The sequence below is a fragment of the Hyalella azteca genome, unplaced genomic scaffold (genome assembly GCF_000764305.2).
Source record: "Hyalella azteca isolate HAZT.00-mixed unplaced genomic scaffold, Hazt_2.0.2 contig5640, whole genome shotgun sequence".
Lineage (NCBI taxonomy): Eukaryota > Metazoa > Arthropoda > Malacostraca > Amphipoda > Hyalellidae > Hyalella > Hyalella azteca.
Window position 1 is genome coordinate 434885 of NW_025935823.1, and position 23767 is coordinate 458651.

The 23767-nt window shown below is 38.1% G+C and overlaps 1 protein-coding gene across 1 annotated transcript; it reads right to left on the reverse strand.

Moving 5' to 3' along the window:
- Positions 1-372: 372 nt before the first annotated feature.
- On the reverse strand, positions 373-22718 carry LOC108678836 (anoctamin-10). The gene is made up of 18 exons (XM_047880588.1): positions 22658-22718; positions 17070-17145; positions 15269-15350; positions 14583-14696; positions 13993-14109; positions 10866-10961; positions 10182-10359; positions 9463-9579; positions 8621-8805; positions 8033-8191; positions 6992-7211; positions 6595-6725; positions 6081-6170; positions 5005-5187; positions 4589-4780; positions 3662-3910; positions 554-3306; positions 373-489 (listed from the first exon to the last, which is right to left on the reverse strand). Exons 4-17 carry the CDS (start codon positions 14664-14666, stop codon positions 3154-3156), a joined length of 2154 nt encoding a protein of 717 aa, XP_047736544.1. The 5' UTR covers positions 14667-14696; positions 15269-15350; positions 17070-17145; positions 22658-22718; the 3' UTR covers positions 373-489; positions 554-3153.
- Positions 22719-23767: the final 1049 nt, after the last annotated feature.

Genomic DNA, 23767 nt, shown 5'->3' on the forward strand with positions numbered 1-23767 from the left:
TACTGTGAAATTCATGACAGATTGCCATTTCTGGTTTATGACAGTTCCAGTCCCTAGTTTATGACAGTTCCCAGTTTATGACAGTTCGAGTACCAAGTTTATGACAGTTCCAGTCCCAAGTTTATGACAGTTTCAGCTCCTATCTTATGACACTTACAGTTCCTAGTTTATAACACTTCCAGTCCCTAGTTTATGACAGTTCCAGTTAATTAAAGTTCAAGCTCATATTTTATTCTCCTAATCAGTAATTGAGTAATTGTATCAATGTTCGTTTCGACAAATAAATACTGATGTTAATCCGCCGTAGAATATTTTGGACTAGAACGATTAGTTGTACGTTAAAGGTATTGGTCATCCCGTAAATAAGACGAATTATTTTCCAAAGTTTACTGAAAGATTTAATAACGATCGTTGACTATCACATGCGACTGCTCTACAGATTTTACCTGACTGAGACAGCGCCATGGCTTCTACTATTCACACTGACACCTGACACTGCAAGCAAGGATTCACACTGACGCCGGACACTGCAAGGAAGGATTCACACTGACACCGGACACTGCAAGCAAGGATTCACACTGACGCCGGACACTGCAAGCAAGGATTCACACTGACGCCGGACACTGCAAGCAAGGATTCACACTGACGCCGGACACTGCAACAAGGATTAACACTGGCACCGGACACTGCAAGCAAGGATTCACACTGACACCGGACACTGAAACAAGGATTCATACTGACGCCTGACACTGCAACAAGGATTCACACTGACGCCGGACACTGCAACAAGGATTAACACTGGCACCGGACACTGCAAGCAAGATTCAATCGAAGTTTATGCACAAAAAGAACTGTTGTATTATTCTTGTGAAACAAAAACAGTTGTATCGATTTAACAAATGGTGGTAGAACCGTTGTAGAACGTCGAAAAAAACACGAAAATTCGCTATGAACACAAGAACAGGTTCAGTACTCCAGTGAGCACATGTCATCTGATTGTAATTTTTTGTACCTAAACGCGATAAGTTTATATCACATATTTGTTTCACATGAACGGTTAGGGTTTCAGATGACCAAAAAGTGGTCCTGAATAGCAAAAAAGCAACTACTTCCGTGCCGGTAAAGTCCAAATCCGAGTGATTTACATGTAAGGAACACCAGCATTTTTGCGTGGAACAAACTTGCACAAGGGCATAGGGAAATATGCACACAATAATGTTCATAGAGCATTGTTTTCACATGGCGCGTATTTTAAACAATTGTCTCATCTATATGCAAATTTTTTTTGCGTAAAGAGTTCGTTAGCATTAATCGTACTCGACTATCTTACATAATCGTTCATGATCATGACAACCAAGAACATTGTTGGGAAGTGAATTTAATTATGATATGGATCCCATAAAACGGATTTTCAAGTGCCACACACAATAATCTTTAATTACATCCATTCATAACATGAAGTTCTCCTAACAATTTTTTAACGACCGAACAATCGTTCAGGACGGCACGATTCAATTTGGGTTCTCACAAATACTCTTCTATTATAGAGATAAATCATCTGATACCAACTGTACTGAAATATATACAAAAAGATAACATATACAGCTGCAACGGCCGACCCTATATATGCCTTGACAATTTGTTGTGGTCATTCACAAGAGCAAAATGAGTCCTCTTATAACAAATAATGAATAATAATCCTTAATATGTTACCCTCTACACCGGTGGTCGCCAAACTTTTGCGGCATTTACCCTTATTCGTGGTACCCAACCTGACATGAACAGAACATTTCTATTATGGAAAAAGCACTGATTTTGATCATAGCAAATACTTTTACATATCAATCATTACTGGGTAAATAAAATTAAACGGCTCTTGATCTTTATATGCAGCTAATATGTTTATCACAAATAATTTGGTTTAATTATAATACTAATTGTGTCTCTGCTTCTTTTCTACAATTACTTCAATATACGGGGTTAATTGAAGCGGGTTTGGGTGCCATGAATCAGGTTGGTAACCACTGAGCTACTCACTGGAAATCGCGGGAACAACTTTTACTTAATAATTGTGCAGTTTTTCCTATACTCAAGTATTTTTTGACTCAAGTGAAAAGCGTTGGAATTAATAACAAATTAAAGAGCAATGCACTTTCAAACCCAATCGAAGAGCTTCCACTTTAACAGTTGTAATTAACTACTAGCATTATTGAAAGATAACTACATGCTTTTACCGTGACAAATGACGGACATACAAATTGATCACGTCTCTGATCATATGAGAATAATGATAATTAATTTTCGTTCCTCGATTTAATGAATAATTTTGTTTCAGTTTCTGAACACTTAAGGGATGCACGACAAATTATACAATGACACGAAAGCCTTTTAGCAACTCTATTTTCAGTTTCCATTTTTGAGGCATTAATATGAACATAGGAATCGGAACGAATAATACAGAACATAACCGTTGGAAAATAAATTTTTGACTGGGTGTCGGTTTTTTCTCTATTAATATACCTTTTTGGGAGGGGCGAAAAATTGTGTGTGTTTAAAGATGAGTCGCAAATTATTTAATTTGTTACGCAATTGACACAAAAGAGTGTTACCTCTCTCCCTATATTTGAGTGAATTAAAACCCTATCCTAAATTAATGCGTATTGATTATTTATGAGGCAATATTTCACAGCCTCGTTGTTGCTTGCACTCAGAAAGTGAGCGAGACTTTGTCCAGATGGCGATGCACTTCTTGCCTTTATGTGGGTCATCCAGACCCTTCATGACCCGATAAGAACAAATATGAGTGCTACGTCCGCTCTCTGCTCGTAGCTTGGGTAAGGAAGTTCGTCATCATTAATTGTCTGATGACCAACTGTTTTTTTTTTTTTCAGGACGATGATCCATCCATTTTCTACCCCAAAAGTCGACCAAATAAAGTGGCAGCGGAAATAAATTTCAAGGTGTAATTCTAGTGATGAAATATATAAATAAATACACATACCATATTGGATCGAAATGCATTAAGTATTTTCTTTCGTAACTCAGCTGATATTTCAGAACTGATCAATTTACCATGTCTTGATTGAACTTTTATGAACGAACCATCTTCTCCAAAACTCCACCCTGATATGGCGACTACAGATGTCAACAAGTCTAGTAGTTCTCGCTGTTGCCGCGTCGTCTGATGGCGCCGTTGACAGCGTTGCTCTCGACCGGAGTGGTGCCGCGAGACCGAGACCCAGACCGCGGGACCCCGTGGACGCTGCGGAACCGGCGGGACAGATGTCGCCGCGTCCGTTTGCCGCGCTGAGTACATGCATTTGTTATCAAAGTAGATTTTATTTGGTGATTTAATACAGCGATGATTGAACTATATATTTATTTTATTTATAATTTGTGTTTGACCATGAAAGTATGCTAAGCTAATGCAATTTGCAATGTAATCATTTTACATTGCTCTATTCATGCTTTAAGCGACAACCTGAGTCGTACACATAGATCTAAGCCAATCATTACCTAAATAGTAATTCTATATAGTATCAAAAAATGCATATAATTCTTGTGAATACAATAAAAAATTATTATATTCATTTTAATCCATAAATGCTGATCAGCCTCTAACTCTAACGCGTCACACAAATTATAAACCTAAGACACTAACCTCGCTCCTGAGCGCCATCTTGGACTGGTATGCCACTTTATCGAGAGCCTCCCTCACCCACAGTGGCTGATCAGGCATAAGCCACATTAACGCCATCTTCGCCACAAGGATGAGGTGCTCACTCATCACGAATATCAACACCCACTCCACATCCGACACGGTGGGTACCAACTGACGCAGTTTGGGTGACAGACACAATAGTGCGCAGTTGGTGCCCACGGCGATGTAGCCCAGCAGCTCGAAGCAATTCTGAGTTAAAATATATATAACTCAGTACTCACTGCAGTGAGTGACAGAAAGCACATTTTCTCGTCGACGAAAACGTGAAGTCACGGACAGACAGACAGACGACGTGACGAGCACAATAGCGCCTTTTTTCCATAAACGAGAAAATGCGCTAAAATGAAAAATTATGCGAACACAAACCATGTGTGGTTTTAGGTTGCACCAGACAAATGAACGAGTTAAGTTAATTAACACAGACTGTGTGTAGTTCTCTGGTGCACCAAAATAAGAACACACTGTACAATTATCTGAGAACACAATGCACAATTATTCAATACAAGACGGGATTTAGAGACAACGGATAGCGAGAAGACTGCGAATAACTTTTAGTTATTTTTTAAAAACACAAATTATTCTTGGAAGAAATGCATCTTAAAGATGCACGAACGTGGGATCAATGCAGCTTTTAAGTGCCGACAATTTTTTAACGCGCTTCCTATGTTTTTCGGAAAGAATATCATTCATCAGAGTCTTTAAAATTTGCTTAAATTACTCCTATCATATTAAATTATAACTATCATACGTATACACTGTACATTACCGACTAATGTCACGCATGCTTAGACAAATATTAAATAAGCCAGAGATGTTGACCTGCCACACGCCAATGTTTCTGACCTGCCACACGCCAATGTTTCTGACCTGCCACACGCCAATGTTTGGGACTTTCTTGACGCGAGGTCGCCGGAAGACCCGGCACAGCTTGAAGGCGTCCGTCTTGAGCTCGAGCACGTTGTTGAGCAGCGCCCAGAACGCGGCCATCGGGTACACGGATGAGAACAGGAACACGTAACCGAACTGCAGGAACAGCTCCAGGTAGTCGTCGTAGGTGTCCTGCAACAAACACAAAAGGAAAAGAATATAAATCAAATACAGTTCAGGATACCTGGATACTTGATCATACAACAAAAGTCAACACAGGGAATTCGATTCCAAAATCTTAAAAAGCCAGGTCCAGCAAATGCGATTTCACTGAGTAAAAATTTTAAGGAGATCAGATGCGTAGCCATTAATTCCGAGTTATCTGCAAAAATGAAATTTTGAGGACACGCACTGACCTCATATACGTCGAGCTCGCCCTCCTCCCGGGCTTGGGTAATCCTGGGGTCCTTGACGTCCAAGGATAGCACGGGGATGGGCTGCTCCTCGACGGCGTCCTCGTGGACGGGCCTCGCGGGGGGCGTGAAGTATGTCCCCAGGGTCTTGTGCGCCCGCACTTCTTGCACCACCTTCGCAGATATCTGCGCCATGGGGCGAACCCAGCAACGAAATGTTGTAACATTGGCATGTTGGATGGAACGAAATGTTGCAACATTTGTATGCAGGATGAGGCGAACCCAGAAACGAAATGTTACAACATTGGCATACGGGATGGGCTAAACCCAGCAACGAAATGTTGCAACACTGGCATGTGGGATGGGGCGAACCCAGCAACAAAATGTTACAACACTGGCATGTGGGATGGGGCGATCCCAGCAACAAAATGTTACAACACTGGCATGTGGGATGGGGCGATCCCAGCAACAAAATGTTACAACACTGGCATGTGGGATGGGGCGAACCCAGCAAGGAAATATTGCAACATTGGCATGTGGGATGGGGCGAACCCAGCCACGAAATGTTGCAACATTGGCATGTGGGATGGGGCGAACCCAGTAACGAAATATAGCGTTGATGATAAAACATGGACAAATGATTTTAAGATTTTAGTGAGCAATTCGCAATACAATTTTTGAAATTCCGCTTCAGTGGCATGAAATGCTACAGTGACATCAAATAGATTACGTCGCACTATTTATGATTCGAAAACCACTCAGTAACATCCATACGTTTTAAATATTTCAAATCTCATATTAAGATTATTTACAAGCATTCGTTATAACCTAAAATTTTAACTCAGATTTTGAATAATATTCCTAATCTGTGATACATAAAAAAATTCTCAATTAGTTCATGTTGAAATCGCCTGTAACTTTAGAAATTACGAAGAGTTCAGCCCTATCTAAATTGCTCTCAGAGCCTAGCATGATCGATCCTGATAGAATTACTCCTAAATGGAGTAAATTTCACCATAAATGTTCATTTTTCAAGCATATCCTACCAGCACATTTTCCACACCGGCTGGAAATCTCACCTTCAGGTACGCCTTCTTGACGACCAGGGGCAGCAGCGCCTCTTGGAAGTGGTTGATCATCTGCGTGACGATGAGCATCGTCGCAACTTGCTGTGGAATACGGCAAAACCGGGCAAACTTGAGACTAAACTTTGGAGGAGTTTATTTTATTTCTAAACCAAAGCTTAAGCTGCATTATGATAAGTGAGAAAGTTATCGGGAAGATTAAGAGCACATCTGATAGTAAAATTACTGACGCTCAAGTTTTGATTGCGTTAATTGCATTATTTATTCAGAAATGGGAACTCAAATCCTATAAACAACATGAAATATTTGAGCAATCAACAAAATAAAACAATCAAGACGAATAATATTTATGAGTCTGGAAAAACTCTAATGCTCAAGAAAGAGAGCGAAAAGCATTGTACTACATCAAAATATGAATAATATCTCAATTGAATATCGATTAAAAATGTCCATGGTAGATGAAAACATCTTTTAATATCGATTGCCAGTTTTTGAACGAGATTCTCACGGAGCGAAGCATGTCGAGGTCCTGAATATAAAAGGCGATGTAGAAAAGCGACGAAAAATTGTTAACAAATTCGAAGACGACGAGCTTGGCCATCCGGTGCCAGTCATGTTCCAGCTGCGTCCGATGGTTTTCTGGAAGTAAAATCAATCGGTTTCTTTAAATAAACTCAATTTTTCGTAGATATAGCCGTCTGTAATAATTTACAGCCGCCTCCAAATTCTCTTCTGGGACTATCGTAAGCTGCCACTAATTTTATCACTACAAATTTTCCTCAGAGACCAATCTCTTCATTACACCGACACAAATACCAAACATCTTATTATATTTTATAAATTCAATAATTGAAAACAAAAACTTTTTGAAGCAGTTGCTGCTGACAATAAATAGACCTACTCACCCCATTCCGTGAGGAAGACAGCCAGTTTTTTATAATAAAAGTTCAGGAACCAGACGACAACAGCATATATTGCTGATGGCACATTAAGCAATATGGCGGCCACGGAGCCGTAGTGCTTCTTCCAGTCCAAGACGTGTTCCTCGGCCCAGAACGCCAGCACCATAAGGTACAGAGCCGCCAACACGCACAGCCCCACGCTGGGCAGCGACACTAGGTACAGCTGTGTCATCAAAAGCTGATTAGAATTACGTGAGGTTAATTAAAAGGTTTTATTAATGAAGCCATCAGGTCAATGGAAACGGTTGGTTAATTAATATTCAGATTAATTATCAAGTCAGTTTACTTACCACGTCAGTTTACTTCCCACGTCAGGTTATTTACCACGTCAGGTTACTTCCCACGTCAGGTTACTTACCACGTCAGGTTAAAAAACACGTCAGGTCATAAATGCTTCAGGTCAAAACATCAAAACGTCAGGTTATAAAATCAACATGTCAGGTTTAAAAACCCGTTGGGTTGAACGATCAGTACGTCATGTTAAAAAGTTGGCTCATTCGGATTTTTTTTGTGGTGGTCAACTTGGCAGCAGGTCTATTAGCTGCTGTAAGTGTGCCAGTTTTAGGAACTTGTTTGTCAAAATCCCGTTTCTGATAAATCGCGTCCCGCATAAGCTAGCGATTGCAGTCACGCTGGTTAAAAACATGCCGACCACGAAAAGAATCGCCTTATTCATTACATATCCTCACGAAATTTATCAAATTTCCATAACTAATGACGTAATATTATTTCTATTTGATGGAGCCTAGACAGACTAGACAAGGCCATGCAGGAGCAAATATTTAGTCTTGAAATGCCTCGTATCCTGCGGAACAACTGAAATCTTGAAACGATTTCAAACCTACCATCCGTTGAAAATATTTGATCAAAAAGGCCAGTCTAGTCAAGAAAAATCGACAAGAATCGGCGACAGGTCTATCCAGGCCTATTCTTCAATGCCGAAGATACTATACTATACTAAGCCTACTGTATAGGGTCTCGTACCTTAGCCTTGGTCTTCCATGGCGGGTAGAAGGGCTCGAGCGTGTCAGTGACAGGGTTACGTCTGAGGTCCCCTCTGTGGTTCCGACGAGCTTTGTCCCCCAGTTCTCTCTCCAGCGTCCCCCATCTGTACGCTAGGCCGCAGCAGTGTCGCTTCCACACCTAGCATAGAAAAAAATACATCAAATTTAACACACTTAAAATATTCTTAGAGAAATTGCAAATAAAACTTCAAGGCTATGATGCATCTGTAAGAAAAATAATATTACAACGCCGTCAAATTTTCCACAATGAAGAAGATATTAGATAGTAAATAGCAAATAAGGTTTGTTGGCTGCTACGCACATGTGTAAGAAAAATAATATTGCAATGCCATCAAATTTCACACAATGAATATATTGCCGAAAAAATGTCAAATTAAGTTTCATGAAGCAGATCCGGAAGAAAAAGAAAGATAATATTGCCTTGACACAGGTATAAAAAACTCAGAGACTAAAATTAGCAACTGCACACCATCAAATAACACCATCTAAATAAAAAATACCATCTAAATACCATCTAAATAAAACAAAAATTATCGTTCCGTCTAACCTCCAAGAAGACTGTAACCCAGATGAGGTTGAACACCGCGTAGAACGTGTACTCCGAGAAGCTGTCGTTGTCAACCACGAACTGCGCGAGTCCGAGTACAGCAGGCACCAGCAGCAGCATCGTGTAGAAGCTCAGGAAGCTGAAGTACATAGCTATACCCTCACCGAAATAATCACGTATTCTGTCTGGAGAGAAGCAATGCTCACTTCAATAATATAGAAACATATTTTATCGATAAAAAGATGCAAGCAAAAGTACTTCAGAAATTGTCGCTGATTCAGAAACACGGCAAACTCCTGAGTTTCGTCAGTAATTTTGACAACAGAGCACAGCACAAATAAATAGAGAAATATTCAAGCATGTATATTTTTCAGCTTGAGTTTTTAATATTCCCATCACTGATACAAATATAGCTGATGTTATGAAATTGATAATATTTCAATGGAAACGGACTTAATTTAAATATTCAATTATAGACTATTTTTGGCATATAAGTTAAGAATCTCTCCCGCCATCATGAGCCGAAACGCACATCATAATTCTCAACTTGATAACATCGACAAATTTGGCGCAGTGTCACTAGAAAAGCATTTTGATCGTGATACAAAGGAATAGAATGCAGCCCGTTAAATCCTTCAATATAATCGTCCTAGTAAATCCTTCCATAAAATCGTCCTAGTAAATCCTTCTGATAAATCATCTTACCGAGTCTTCCTTGTAAATTATCTCAACAAATAAACTGGTAAATTCTCCAAGTATCTATCAATAATTCTAGTTAATCATCCTAGCAACTAATCCTAATAAATTATCCCATTAAATCCTCGTAGCCATCGCTCACTCACCCACAGCACTGGCAAAGAAGACCGCCTTGTACCAGGAGGCGGAGACGAGCTCCAGGTGATGGCGCTCGTGTAGAGGGAACATGGACTCGATGATGTCTTCCGATATATAAAAATCCACTGCGCATACAATTATTTTGGGTCAAATACCTTACTATTATGCACAAATATTTGTACCACTTTACAAAATGATAAGTTTAAAAAAAACATCTTTTCAGCTATATGCCCACGTCAATGACGATCATGAACTTAATTCAGGTCACATATTTTATAGACGTTTGCGTCTAAGAATTCTTCCAAATGATGACATGGTCCTTCTCCTGATTGCCGGTGTATATCGAAATTTCATATAATTGCAATAAATAAAACACTGCATTCTCCTTCAGCTTTCAAATATTGAATCTTACACGTCACGTTATAGCAAAAAATAACACACTTCATGCTCCCTCAACTTTAAGTTATTGAATCTAACATTTCTTCTTTTTAAACTCGTGGTAGCAATTGCAAAATCAAAGTAGTAAGAAAATCATGATTTATTTAAATACATCCTAACAATACACATTTTTGCGCCACGAGTTGACTTGTTAACCTGATTCCACAATACACATTTAATGCTACAGGAGCTGAGAAAAGACCCTTAATTTTCAGACAATTAGGAATACATAATTTATTGAAGTTTGAAGAAGTCTTAGTTATTGCATTATAAATAAGTATGACCTCACCAATAGACTGTCCAGGGAAGAGGCTGAAGGCAGGATAGCCAGGCACATTACGCTCGTCCCTGGCGACGATGGCGTCCAGTTCATGGCGCACGCAAAACTCCTTCTCGGCGGGGGTCAGGATTGTGTCCAGTGTTAGACCTCCGTGCAGGAACTGGTCCAGTTCTCGGACACTAAGCTCCTGGACAGACCATTTAATGTTAGTAATTTTAGTCTCTTTACTAATCATGGTCAATTATCCCATTAAATCCGTTTGGCACGGAAAAAAGCTTCAGATACCCAGTGAGTATTTAAAAAATGCCATTGCTCCGTAGATCTATTGTCATTGCTGTAAAAAGGAATTTTTGAAAAAAAATGTGTCATCTGCTAGCTACAGAATCTGCCGAGATAAGACTTCCAACCGGTGGAAAACTGTGCAGGTTTTGTACATAAAAATTTTAATTTTTCGACGACTATAGATTTTGTAACTGTCGTCATGTGAAATGACTTTTGAAAAAGTGAAATTTGAGAGAACGATGTACATTTAGTGACTCAAATTCATAACTCGAATTCATATTCTTTACCCCAACCTAAGTAATACATATAAACACTAATTAATTAATTAATTAGGAGAGAGATGGCCGTTCGCAACTTCTAAAACCATCTTAACCCTTTTAATTTACCCACAATCCTTACTCATACACTAACCTGAATAAGACCGTCTGCGGTTGCCTTCTGAAGCTCAGTTGCCTCCGCGATCTCAAGAAGCTTAATTTTAGTAGCAGAGACGTGGACAACCAATCCCTGTCACGGAATATTATAGTCAACAACAAAAGATTTGTCGTTACAAACGATACGACTCAAATTTATTTTAATCTATCAAATTTTTAGGCGACTGAATGCATACTGAACATGATTTGTTTTATATGATAATTTTGGATTATAAGGAATTTAAAAGCAAAGAAAACCGCCAGAATATTAACCATTTCTTAAGAATGAAAACGTTTCGGAGTCCAGCTCCATCGTCAGTTCAAAAGTTCAAAACCTATAAGAAAATCAGAATCAATTAGAAAACTAAATTCACATCGAAGAAAAAAACATAAATTGACAAAATAAAAACAAATACACATAAGGAGACAGGCCTATCTATTTAGAATTTCAAGGGGATAGGAGCTGAAGGCTGCATTTAAACCAGGTTTCTGTTTAAAAATGTACAGGGATTCTGAAAGCCGTAGGTCAGTAACACCGGTCGTGTAAGCTAGAACTCTGAAATCACTATCAGACACCGGAACATTGCACTGCTCGGCATGGGCATGTGCACTGCTCGCGCACAGCTGAATGAGGAGGATGCGCAAGTATTGTTCCCGTTCTAAAGCTTCTGCCCTTATGCTCCGCCAGCCTGGTGTAAAAATTGCGAGACGTCATACCGACGTACGCTGATGCGCACTACGCACAACTGTATCTATATACTAGGGACGAACGCATAAAAAGAAGGAGAGCATCTTTATACTTGAAGAACGAACCGATTTTGAAGTTATTCACCAATAGCACCAGCAGATTTACATTCGAAAGATATTTATTGATCAAATCTTTCAATTCCCTAGCCATAGTCTCAGATGCTTTACCGAAGTAGGGAAAAGAACAATAAATCAGGTTCCTACTGTCACAATCGGGTACAACTTCATTATATTGCCTTGACATGAATTTCTTAATTTGAGTATAAATCACTTGCGATGGAAACCCATTTAAAGAAAGAATGCTGCGCAAAAACTCAAATTCAGTGTTCATAGCATTGAAAGTTGAACAAATACGGAAGCCACGATTTAATAATGTTTTAATCCCATTTAATTTAAAACGAAATGAGCAAAAACTAAGAAAGCTGGTGCTTAAACCGGTAAACGTTGACTTTCTGAACACAGAGGTCTGGAAACGGCCATTAGATTTTGTAACATTACAATCAAGAAAAGATAAACTATTGTTGGTTTCAAGCTCCATGGTGAATTTTATTGACTGATGTTGGAGGTTTAGATAATCAAAGAAAAGGGCCACATGAGAAGGATGATTGAACAGTAAAAAAGTATCATCGACATATCGGTTATAAAAAACAGGTTTGAAATCAAGAGGACAATTGGCCAGCCATTTAGTCTCGTGAAAACACATAAAAATATTAGCAAAAGTAGGACCTAGTGGTAGACTTATGCCCAAGCCGTCAATTTGTCTGTAAAATTTGCCGGCAAATACAAAACACGAGTTTAAAACAGATAATTCAAGAAGAGATTTAAAAAATTTGCGGTTCAAACCCATGACAATGTCATTAATCTCTTTGAACAATGAATTGAGGCAAATATCAATAGTTTCATGGAGAGGTATATTTGTAAACAAATTTTCGACATTAAATGAAGCCATAGTCAGATCCTGGACATTGGTAAAACTCTTCAAGCGGTCTACGAACACGTAAGAAGAATTGTCTACCGTATATTGGTTAGTTGTCAAACAGTTCAACACTGGGACCAAAAATTTGGCAAGCTTAAAACTCGGAGTGTTGTAAGCAGCAAAAATGGGTCGAAACTGAAATTTTGTAGCGAAATCTGGCTTATGAATCTTAGGCAAGCAATACAAAATACCTGGGCAAGAGCCAGAGGCATAAAGTTTCAAATAAGTTTCAGAAGAAAGTGCAGCGGAATCTTTAAGTTTTCTCAAAAAATTATTCATTTTATCCTCAATCTTTAAAATAGTTTTAGCAATTGGATCTGTAATTTCGATAAATTTAGAAGGGTCTGTAATGAGAGCAGAAAGGCTACTGTTGTAACGATTGCGGTCAACCAATACGACTCCCTTGCCCTTATCTGGCTTACAAATGATTAGGTCCTTATTTTTGGCCAAGTCCTTTAAGAAATGGGTGTCACGGGGTTGGAAAACAGACGAGAAAATTTTATAAGCTTTGAAACCGTAGAAATGACGGTAAGCTAAGCTTTGCAAGTTGCCAAAAAATTCAGGACGATTGGTAATAGAAACATTTTTTAAACTAAGAGCAAGTCTTTCAAAGGCTAAAAAGTATTTATAGAAGTCCAGTTTAAAAACAGGCAAACAGAAATCCAGGCCGAAAGCATGGTGCACGCAAAAAAAATTTAGTTTTATAATTGATTCTGATTTTCTTATAGGTTTTGAACTTTTGAACTGACGATGGAGCTGGACTTAAGAAATGGAGCTGGACTTCATTCTTAAGAAATGGTTAATATTCTGGCTGTTTTTTTTTTTTTTTGCTTTTAATCATTTGTATTGATATTTGTTTATTTTTTATTTATACCTATTATTATTATTTTTTTACATTCTGAAGCATGTGATTTTTTTTTTTGCTTTTAAATTCCTGGTAAACTTGCGACTTAAGCAATCTAGTAATTTTTATGCTTTTGGATTATAATTCAGGAAACTTCAGTCGTGCATGCGAGTAAGAAATATCTATGGAGTGTTAACTAGCAATAGTCAATTATTACGGAGGCAGCTTCTCTATAGCGTCAAGGAGGCAGCTTCTCTATAGCGTCACGGAGGCAGCTTCTCTATAGCGTCACGGAGGCAGCTTCTCTATAGCGTCACGCTTCTCTATAGCGTCACGCTTCTCTATAGCGTCACGCTTCTCTATAGCGTCACGCTTCTCTATAGCGTCACGCTTCTCTATAGCGTCATAGAGCCGCTAATTTACATGCAGGGCGAGACTACATCGTCACTGTGCTAGATGTTACCAGGTACGTAACTTTGTTTGCATAGGACGAAGAATTCTATCAAGCATGACACATCGCCAAATATTTCTTTTTGTGACGCAAATCAATGAACTGACCTGGCCAGGCTTCTGCGGCTCACATCTGATGAAGAGTTCGGCTCCTCCATACTTGTGCTTGCTCTCTATCCTCTCCAGCAGAAACTCGACGGCCTCCCGCCTGGCGTTCTTGTGGAACTGCGATGAATATTTACTTGTATTTCTTTCATTTGTTAAATTCATTCATTCATTCATTCATTTATGTCTTGTTTGTACTAATTCTTGAATTTTGGTATCATTCATTCTATTTGTTTCTTTTTTATTATTATTATATATTTCGTTTAATTGGAGATTCATTCATTCATCTTCATTCAATCAAAATGTGAGTTGCATTGAAGAAGATTAATTAAGCAAACATTTCATTTTGAGTGACTTGGCAAGCTTACAGACCAAAGTTGGACGAAATTTACAAAAATGTGATATAACGCATATTTTAGATTACATTATTTACTAGCGAATTTAATTATCTTTTAAAAATCATCTTAAATATCTAAACGTAATTACTGCTAAATATGCTAAAAAAATTATCAGGAGGAAAGCAATAGTTAAGAATATTTATTTGAGATAAGAGTATTGGTTAGGTGGTGATATTATATATGATTAAAAGCTACCTTGATGACGTAGATGGTGGGGGGGATGTGGGCAGCCCCAAGACCCTCGGGGGAGCCCCGGTCTTCATCGCTGTCCCCCCTCATGCCACCTCCCCCTGCCTGCCGCTATTACACCTGAACAGCGCACTTATATAAGTTATTCTTATTATAAATATATAATATAAGTTTCCCATACTAAACTACTAATAGATGAACAAATAGAACGACCTACAATACAATATGAAAAGAATTTCCCATTTAACTCCTTGCGTGCTGCTTCGTCATGACAACTCCCAAGTAGAGCTCGGCCCCTAATCAACAACCACTATGCAGAAATATTTAAAGGTAATAACTAAGAGTAAAATAACCCAACACTCAATATTGACCTGTTAATCAATCAAGGCAATAATTAACAACTCCTGTGATTGACCTACTTTTTTGGGTGCTAAAATCCCTATGGAAACATAATAAGCCTAAACATTATATGTATAAAAATTATTTTCTTATACTTTATTAGCCTATACATTATAAGCTTACACATTATTAGACTACTCTTTATAACCCTATATATTATTAGCCGACACATCATCAGTCTATACATTATTAGTCTAAACATATAGGCCGACACAGCATCAGCCTATACGTTATAGGCCTACACATCATCAGCCATTATAGGCCTACCCTTTATTCGGTCACACAACACTCACGGTGGGCGGAGATGATCATAAGCAGTTTGAGGTGCCAAGCTGTGCCTGTTCACTCACTCGACTTCTCCATTGCAACGCTCACCTGCTCAAGAAATTATATAGAAACGACCTGGATATTTAGCAGCATTCGTGACATAGAGTATATTTTATTGTAGTATTGTTTACAGAATTCTAGTGGATATTTTGTTGGAAACTTGATGACATGATGCAAGGGATGTGCAAGCATTGAAGACCTTAAAAAGTCGATTGAATTTATTGAATGGTTGAAAAACATTCATCTATCACTAAGAATTTATCGGTATCTGGCCTAAAGCAAGAGTATTAATACATTAATTTCATTAAGACACTCGTTATTATACTACCACGCAATGCTGTATTCATTTTTAATATTTATTAACAATGCCTGATATAATTATAATATTAATATAAAGATCTTTACAATAACATGTCGGCTGTATTCGTCACATAAAGACATCCAGCTTGCAACGAGCTCGTGAGTGTCTCGTCAATTCATATTTTAATTTCTCTACAAAGGCTTTTCCTGCGCTCCCGACAGACAATTTTAGGGTTCACACCTCTGGAGCATGTAAAAACTCTCCTGACCTTGGGTGCTTGCTGCATCCATATTTTTGCCTAAGCATCTTCCTTTTATCCCCAAATAATGACAGAGATCAGGCTGGGCAGTGCATAAGCACTCGAAGCCTTCAAATCAAATTAAAAAAAAGTCAATTTCAGACTCTTAATTTTGTTCGACTTCGATAGTTTACTTCACTGCTCCTGCAAGTGTACAAGCAGCCCCGATTCCATGTCCCATATACAGTATGTGTTGAATTATCAGAGATTTCTCTCAATTCTTTAGCAAGTTATATATTGCTACAATTCATGTTTGATCGTGATTTATACAATAATTATGTACATATGAGTAATATTTTCTGTGCTGATTGTGTATAATCCTAATTAATGGTTCCTCGGAAAAGGCCGTTTGTAAGCGCAACAGCGAGTAGGCCTATCAAGTTTTTAAACTGAAACAAGGACTTTAGTTCAAAATCAGCTTCTTGTTTAAAACTCTGTAAATAAAGCACTACTGTTTTTCGCTCAGCATCATAACAACTTTCACAAATAAATTTGACAGGTTGCTGCTTCAAAAATGAACTCAATTAGGCTCAATTCAAGATTTTACTGCACTCCGTCCTGCAATCAAATTGCCTAAAATTACACAAAATAAATTTTTTTTTCATTTCACGATCACGTATTACCTTTGGGGGAAAATCTAGATTTTTGTTTGATCTAATTGCAGTCGACCAGGGATCGTAGTAACAAAAACCGTTAAGAGTTCGTAAATTCCTCAGCCAATCCCTGACGGCTTTTTAAGATAATCTCAGCAATCACGACGATAAATCGGCTGCTAGGTGTACTTGAAACCGCTCCATTTACTTTAACTGCTAAATGTAATTAGGCCGCTATTCATACTTGGACTGCTACGTGTACTTAAGCCACTACGTGTACTTAAGCCTCTACGTGCACTTAAGCCGCTACGTGTACTTAAGCCTCTACGTGTACTTAAGCCTCTACGTGTACTTAAGCCTCTACGTGTACTTAAGCCTCTACGTGTACTTAGGGCGCTACTTGTACTTAAGCCGGTAAATATGATTAGACCGCCATCTATTATATATAGTTAAAGTGCAACGGGCACTTAAGCCACTTCGTGTACTTAGGCCACTATATGTACACTGTACATGAGTGAGTTTTGGTAGATGGACTCGGGCAAGCAAATCATCAATGAAGGCGTTTTTAAACTCACGGTTGGAACAAGCGCAGTCGAACTCGAGTTACTCTGAGACGGGGATTAGAAGTCGCCACTCTGCCTGATTTAACATCTGAAACGTTATAAATCATTACAGTTACACGGTGATTAAATCACTACAATAACACGTATGATTAAATCATATGACATTGAGTTGTATTTCGTGAACGATAATTTTCATAAATAACTGACTGATAATTTTCCCAAAGATTTTTTAATTGAGAAATATACTATTTGTTTTAGAGGCATAACGGCAAAAAGAAAGAATTAAGACTTTTACGGATGTTGGAGAGTAAGACTTGTACGGATGCTGGATATTTTGATGTGTTTCGTATGCTAGATACTGACACTGAGACGTGTTTTGCTACCGTCAAATTAAGAAGTAGTCATCAATCCCTCCTATAACGAAAGAACTTCCATTTTATCATCCTTTTTAAAAATATGAAGATATTAACTTTGTTCGTCTAACCTTTGTTTGCAAGATCCTACAGCTAAAATAAAGTTAAAATACAAGTTACGTATATCTCGCAAAAATAACTGTGTGTGGATGCTCATTTGAACACCCCTGTATGCTCACAATGCCAGGCTTCAAACGCGCTAGCACCCTACATTTTCAAATAAAAAATAAGGAGCAGATTTCAAGCACCGTTTCGAATTTGAGTTCTACGCATTATTGTTAGCTGTCCTCTGTACAAGCGAGGAGAACAATTGGCTAAATGTCCACAGAGACGATTTCATCGCTTCTAATTAGTCCACGGATTTTAAAACGAACATTTCATTACTCGCTAGCAAGGGCACCCGAAATAACCATAACATGACGCACTCTTGACGGTCTGCAGCTTCAATGCTTCATTTTTCGAGAGCCGAGACTATTTATTGATATTGAAGCAATAAGTTCATTTTCATCCTTTATATGAGTACCTAATGTACAAATCAAGTAAAAATAATTTTCAAATGCAAACTTATGCCCTGTTTAGTGTTCAAATCGAACGATGCGCCTAAAACATGTCAAATTAACACATGTTCATCTATCCTAAAAAAGGCACTCTTTTCAAGTCTTGGCGAAGGATCAAGCTTACATTTAATGAAGTTTCATGTCAACAGCAATTTATTCACACGCGCTTTATGTACTAACATGTCAAAGAATTCAAACAAATACACAGACGCGCTGTAAGGCGGCCAGCTCACAGGTTGTGTCATCATGACTTAGCTCTAAAGATTGAATGTATAGTAATTATCACCATTCATTCATGTCGAGTACATCTTTTCCTAAAATGTTTTATTATCTTCTCGATACTCCATAAGGTGATTGTAATATTCGACCGGCCAGTTCCATAGAAAATGTTCATGATCAGAAGTTATTGTAATTATTATCACACAATTTACTTCAACCAGATTGATATTGCAAGAAATCGTAAAATAAACTTAAGAACGAATACTTGAATTAAAGTCGCTACCGTAGCTTTCGACTGAGCATAAAAACCAGTCGTTATTTTTCCTCGTTCGTGGATGGATTTTGTTCAGCGTGAGTGTTAGATTGCATGCTTGTTAAGATACGCGAGGTACTCATTATAAGATATACGTGGGGTACTCATTATAAGATATACGTGGGGTACTCATTATAAGATATACGTGAGGTACTCATTATAAGATATACGTGAGGTACTCATTATAAGATATACGTGGGGTACTCATTATAAGATATACGTGAGGTACTCATTATAAGATATACGTGGGGTACTCATTATCTCTGAAGTGAGTCCCTAATTTCTAGTTCAGGGGACGGTTTTAGTCTGGGTCAAAGTACACGCTAATTCTGTTCAATTTTAATTTCTGTGATGCAGATAGGATATGAGGTTTGTAGTGATCGATAAGAAAATTGAAACTGTAAACAAAATTCCACACGGTTAGCCACAGTTCGTAATTACCCTCGAATATGTGTGCATCGTCACTCATTATTACTTAAAAATGGAAGAACTATCATCCTATATTTGCCAAGTAACATTGAGTGTAAAATATATACACAAGTGGACTCAGTACGGATTATACAGCATCCACTGGACACAGATTTTCTGGACGAGTGCAGCTGCGTGACGAACATGAGAGAAAGTCTAGGAGGTGCAGGTGTTAGACTCTGCTAACTTTAGAAGAGTGACAGCGAGACTTATGAAAAAAACCGGCCACGTATAGCGGTTGTTGGCAGCAAGGACGAAGCTCACATTCTATTCCCTGACATTGTTGAAGGTATATAAAAAATATTAAGCTTAAAGCACAAATGTCGATTGAGTTACAATATATTTACCGTGAAATAATGTTGAAATATTCTAAATATAATATTTCGCTTTCTCTAGAGCAATTGCGAATTGAAGTCCCAAGCAAAGTCCGCCATTTAACCTTAATCTAGTCATTTTTGTGTGTATCTACAGGATTTCTTAAATCCTCAATTTTTGCTTTCGTTGCGCATTTGTGAACATCGAATGTGGGGCCTTCAATTTCTTCAACACTGCCGGCTACCCGAGGGCGTATATCAGATACACTAAAAAGCCAACAGAGTCAAAATTTCACGCTCCACCGCAAGGCTAACCCTGAATTTAAAAGTAAGGAAAGTAACCTAATAGTTTACTATTTCTTTATCAGTAAAAATATTTTTTATTCCACCTGTACCGTTGGTTCAAAATCCAGTAAACTGACGAATGAAGTGATGATGGCTGGATTCCGAAGCGTTTTCTAATATAATGAAATGGTGAATTTTTGTGCTAATTTATTTGTTTTTAAATTCTTGGAAATTTTTCGATTTATTGATCTTAAGACAAACCCACAACTTAGATGGTTAACACCACCTTCTATAATCCCCGCGCTTGTGATACTTTACCATTTATGTTAGCAGAAAATCACAAACTATTTAATTAATGATCGTTAAAAATCACACCGTCTGCTACAAACAAATGTTTACAATCAAACGACAATATGTTGGGTAAATTAAACTCCGAATAAACTTTAAATACCAGCAGATTCATGGACAGTTAACACCCGCTATATCAATCCATTTCTCAAGCGGTGACAGGATAAAAAAATATAACTCAGTACTCACTGCAGTGAGTGACAGAGAGCGCATTTTCTCGTAGACGAAAACGTGAGGTCACGGACGGACGGACAGACGGACGGACATGGCGAGCACAATAGTGCATTTTTTTCATAAATGAGAAAATGCGCTAAAAAGCCTTCTCTCAGAGAAATAAATGGGTTATAATGTCCATAATGGGTCATAACGTCTTACCCACAAAGCGAGCCGGGTTCGCACTTAAAGTTTCATTCATTTCTCTGAGTGAATTGTTCATTATTTTCATTACATGAGATTACTCAGCAAAGAGATCAATTTTTTTCTGCCACTAGCTTATATTTCCTGACACACTCATCACCGCGCAGCCAGTCTCCAGCACGTCAAAAATGTAACAATTTTAAACTGATTTTTGATAGCGCTTGTCAGTGCCGTCGTACGGCTGCCAATCTGTTCATTGTCGCTGGTCAAAAATACAAGGAAACGTCACGGGCTGGCTTTGGTAGTTATTATTGAGGCATCATTTTTAAAATATTTAAAGGTAATGAATGTAGGAATCTAGCCACAATAAAATGTCAAAATAGCGCCGGTAAATGAAAATCAGCTGCAAATGAAAATCAGCTGAAATCGTCGGAATTCAGTAAAAAAAAACTGCGCTGCAACTTCTCCACGCGACAACATTTCTTCTCGCTTCGAATCACCGACATGTAGAAAAGCCTCCCTGATTACATCATTGGCGCTCCGAGTATGAACGCGTTCAATAACAGACTAGATAAAGCTATGGAAAAATATATGCTCAGACTTGAAATGCCTAGCTCCTTATCGAACCCGGTGGAAGTCTAGTAGATATTCCAAACTATCGTCAGTCCTGACAACATCCGGTCAATTGATACGATTTTAGATCTTCTGTGAACAAGGCACGAAAAGTACACGAATCGGCGACAGGCCACATCAGGCCTACTCTTCAGCGCCGACATCACTATGTTATGTTATGTTATGTTATGTTATGTTATGTTATGTTATGTTATGTTATGTTATGTTATGTTATGTTATGTTATGTTATGTTATGTTATGTTATGTAATAATAGATTGGCCCATGAATAAGAAGGGTCATATCTAAATTCAGTGCGGCATCTTAGTACCTAGATCATTAACGCCATGAAACCCTGAATTTACATACATTTAAATACAACACAACATCTATACTTGGAACACGAATGTGAGGATTTAATCGTAAACCTTACGAGTCTTCATTTCACCCATAACTTTCCTCCACTATCCACCATAATTTCGAACCTCATATTTACACAATTCAATTCACACTATGGGCCGGAAACATTAACAAGACGACATTAGCTCGAGGTCGCACGCGAAATCAGAAACGATCTCTAATATCGCCATTAGCTATGTCCGGTCTATGATAAAAGTGTTAGACAATGAGCATATGCTACTTATTACGTATTCTTCGAACAACGTACTATCCGTTCTACAAAATCTATGTACTCACACACATACTGTAGTTCATGGGGTTGCATTCATTCTTTTAGTTGACTGTACTGTTAGGGATCATTCCATTTCATTCCTTTACATGTTCTCCTCGATTTGTGATTAAATATATTGAAAAATGGGCGTAAGTTTCATAATTTGGATGTCGAATTCGTAAATAAAATTAAATGTATGAAGTCTTTATACACACTTTACTTGAAAGGATAAAATGTGTTTATAAAAAACATATCAGAATTCGTGTATTGTCATTGTCTGCCAAGCTCACAATCTTGGCAGGTGGCCAAGCTTACGATTATCCCGTTGATGTTAAAGCTTAGAGAATCATCTTCTGTAATGACAGTTAAATCAGCTGCAGAGCACACGCGTCAACCTTATGGCCGCATGTCACGGTCATAATTTCCTGCAATCAACTCAGGCATTCCAAATACATGTATCTATCTTAAAATTCACTTCTTAAATTTCATATTCTGTGTGTTATGTTACTTAGTTAGAAGTTAAACGACCTTCTGTTACTTGGTTAAATTTATAATTTTTAAAAAGAGAAGTTACAATTCTATTTAACCTTGACTAGGTCGTTGCAATTGTGTACGTGGTGCGTGTACAGGCACTCAAAATTCATAGAGAGACGTAAATGAATACATAAAAATAAATTAAACAATTTTTCTACACGAAATAGTGGTTGTTAATAACGAGGAAAAGCCTTGACCTTGAAATCTTCATCGAACAAGCTCGTTCCAAGTCCCACACTCGTGCCAAAGATTTTGCCGATGATCACTTAGCTGCAGCTGACCATTGGTCATCGCCTGCTGTTTGCCAGTTGCTCCAGATGGTTGTAGTACAGGTGGCTAAAGCGACAAATAATGTCCTTGACTAGAAATTATCACTGTCGTCACCCACTAAACGAATTATAAAGCCCGAATTTCGAATCGGCTAGTCTAGTCAGTAAATATTAATATGGGATCTGCATGCAACAAATTGTGTAAAGGCTTTGGCTATCGTTTATATCTGGCGTAACACTCACACAGGATGTCCACGACTCCGTAGTGATCCCACGACTACCGACTCCTGTTCGCCGGCACCTGTCCAAGGGGCGAACCGCCACCAAAATAGCTTCTCCCATATGATGCAGTGAGCCCACTTCTCGCTGCAGCTAAATGGCTGGACGCCATGACCACCACGCTGTCGCACAATACGGACTTAAAGTAAAAGCAAATTGATGAAAGATTAATATAGTTACAATCTTATATATCAAGTACCTCATAATTAAAGCTTTATCGTTACCTAGATGTCTCTTAAATGCCCCTATTGATTATTTCTGCCTTAGATTTTTGAGCTTGATCACGTCTTAGGAATTCATAATAATTTATTTGCAATTCATTCTTCCGGTTTAAACCATAAAGTTTTCATTTATTGCATCACTTATCATACCATTCATTCGAGAATGATGAAAAATCAACCAGAAGGTTAGGTGTTAATAGGTTAATGAGATTGAAATTTTTTAACCAAACTGAACTTCTAATGGATCACTACATCGATTTCTGAGTTCCTCTACGTCTACGGTCTAGAGATCTTCATATATTATTGCAAGTTTTTGGGCGCCAACCTATTTGTTGGAGCAACAAAATAACACTGTATTTTAGCAATTGAGGATTTTCAGATTGAGTGGCGAGCAGCACAATTAAAAGCCGTTTAAGTGAAAATTATAACCCATTCTATGTATTTATATTACAATAATATTCCAAAGTAACAGAGGAGGAGCGCATGAAAAAGTGGCATAGACTAAATCACAGACGAAGCCTGCGGAAAATTATGCTTGTTGTAAAACGGAAAAGTGTTCCGTTTTCCAATAGTTTAGATTGGCCACTCGTTGTGTGAAGACGTGTGGTGGCCCGGTGGGACCGTGGGGGGGGGCCATATCCCATTTGGGGTTAACCCCACCCAGAGCCAGAACTCCCAGAAGTTGATAGTAGATGTTCTAGAACTTCTAGGTTCTAGCTGTATGTTCATCATTTACTAATACTCTTAATTTACTATAAGTAACGTTGAATATTTTGTATAATGTTAATCTTAATTTTAGGTACATAACTAAAAGTGAAATTTAACCCTCTACCGCACCGCCGTACCGTATGAC

What these genes read in the sequence shown, in the direction of transcription:
- LOC108678836 (XM_047880588.1), bottom strand. Translation starts at nt 14,666, where the DNA reads ATGAGGGGGGACAGCGATGAAGACCGGGGCTCCCCCGAGGGTCTTGGG. An exon ending in CATGGAAGACCAAGGCTAAG is followed by an intron (nt 7,212 to 8,032) that starts GTACGAGACCCT and finishes TTGATGACACAG; the next exon opens with CTGTACCTAGTGTCGCTGCC. An exon ending in CAAACATTGGCGTGTGGCAG is followed by an intron (nt 3,911 to 4,588) that starts GTCAGAAACATT and finishes ATTTTAACTCAG; the next exon opens with AATTGCTTCGAGCTGCTGGG.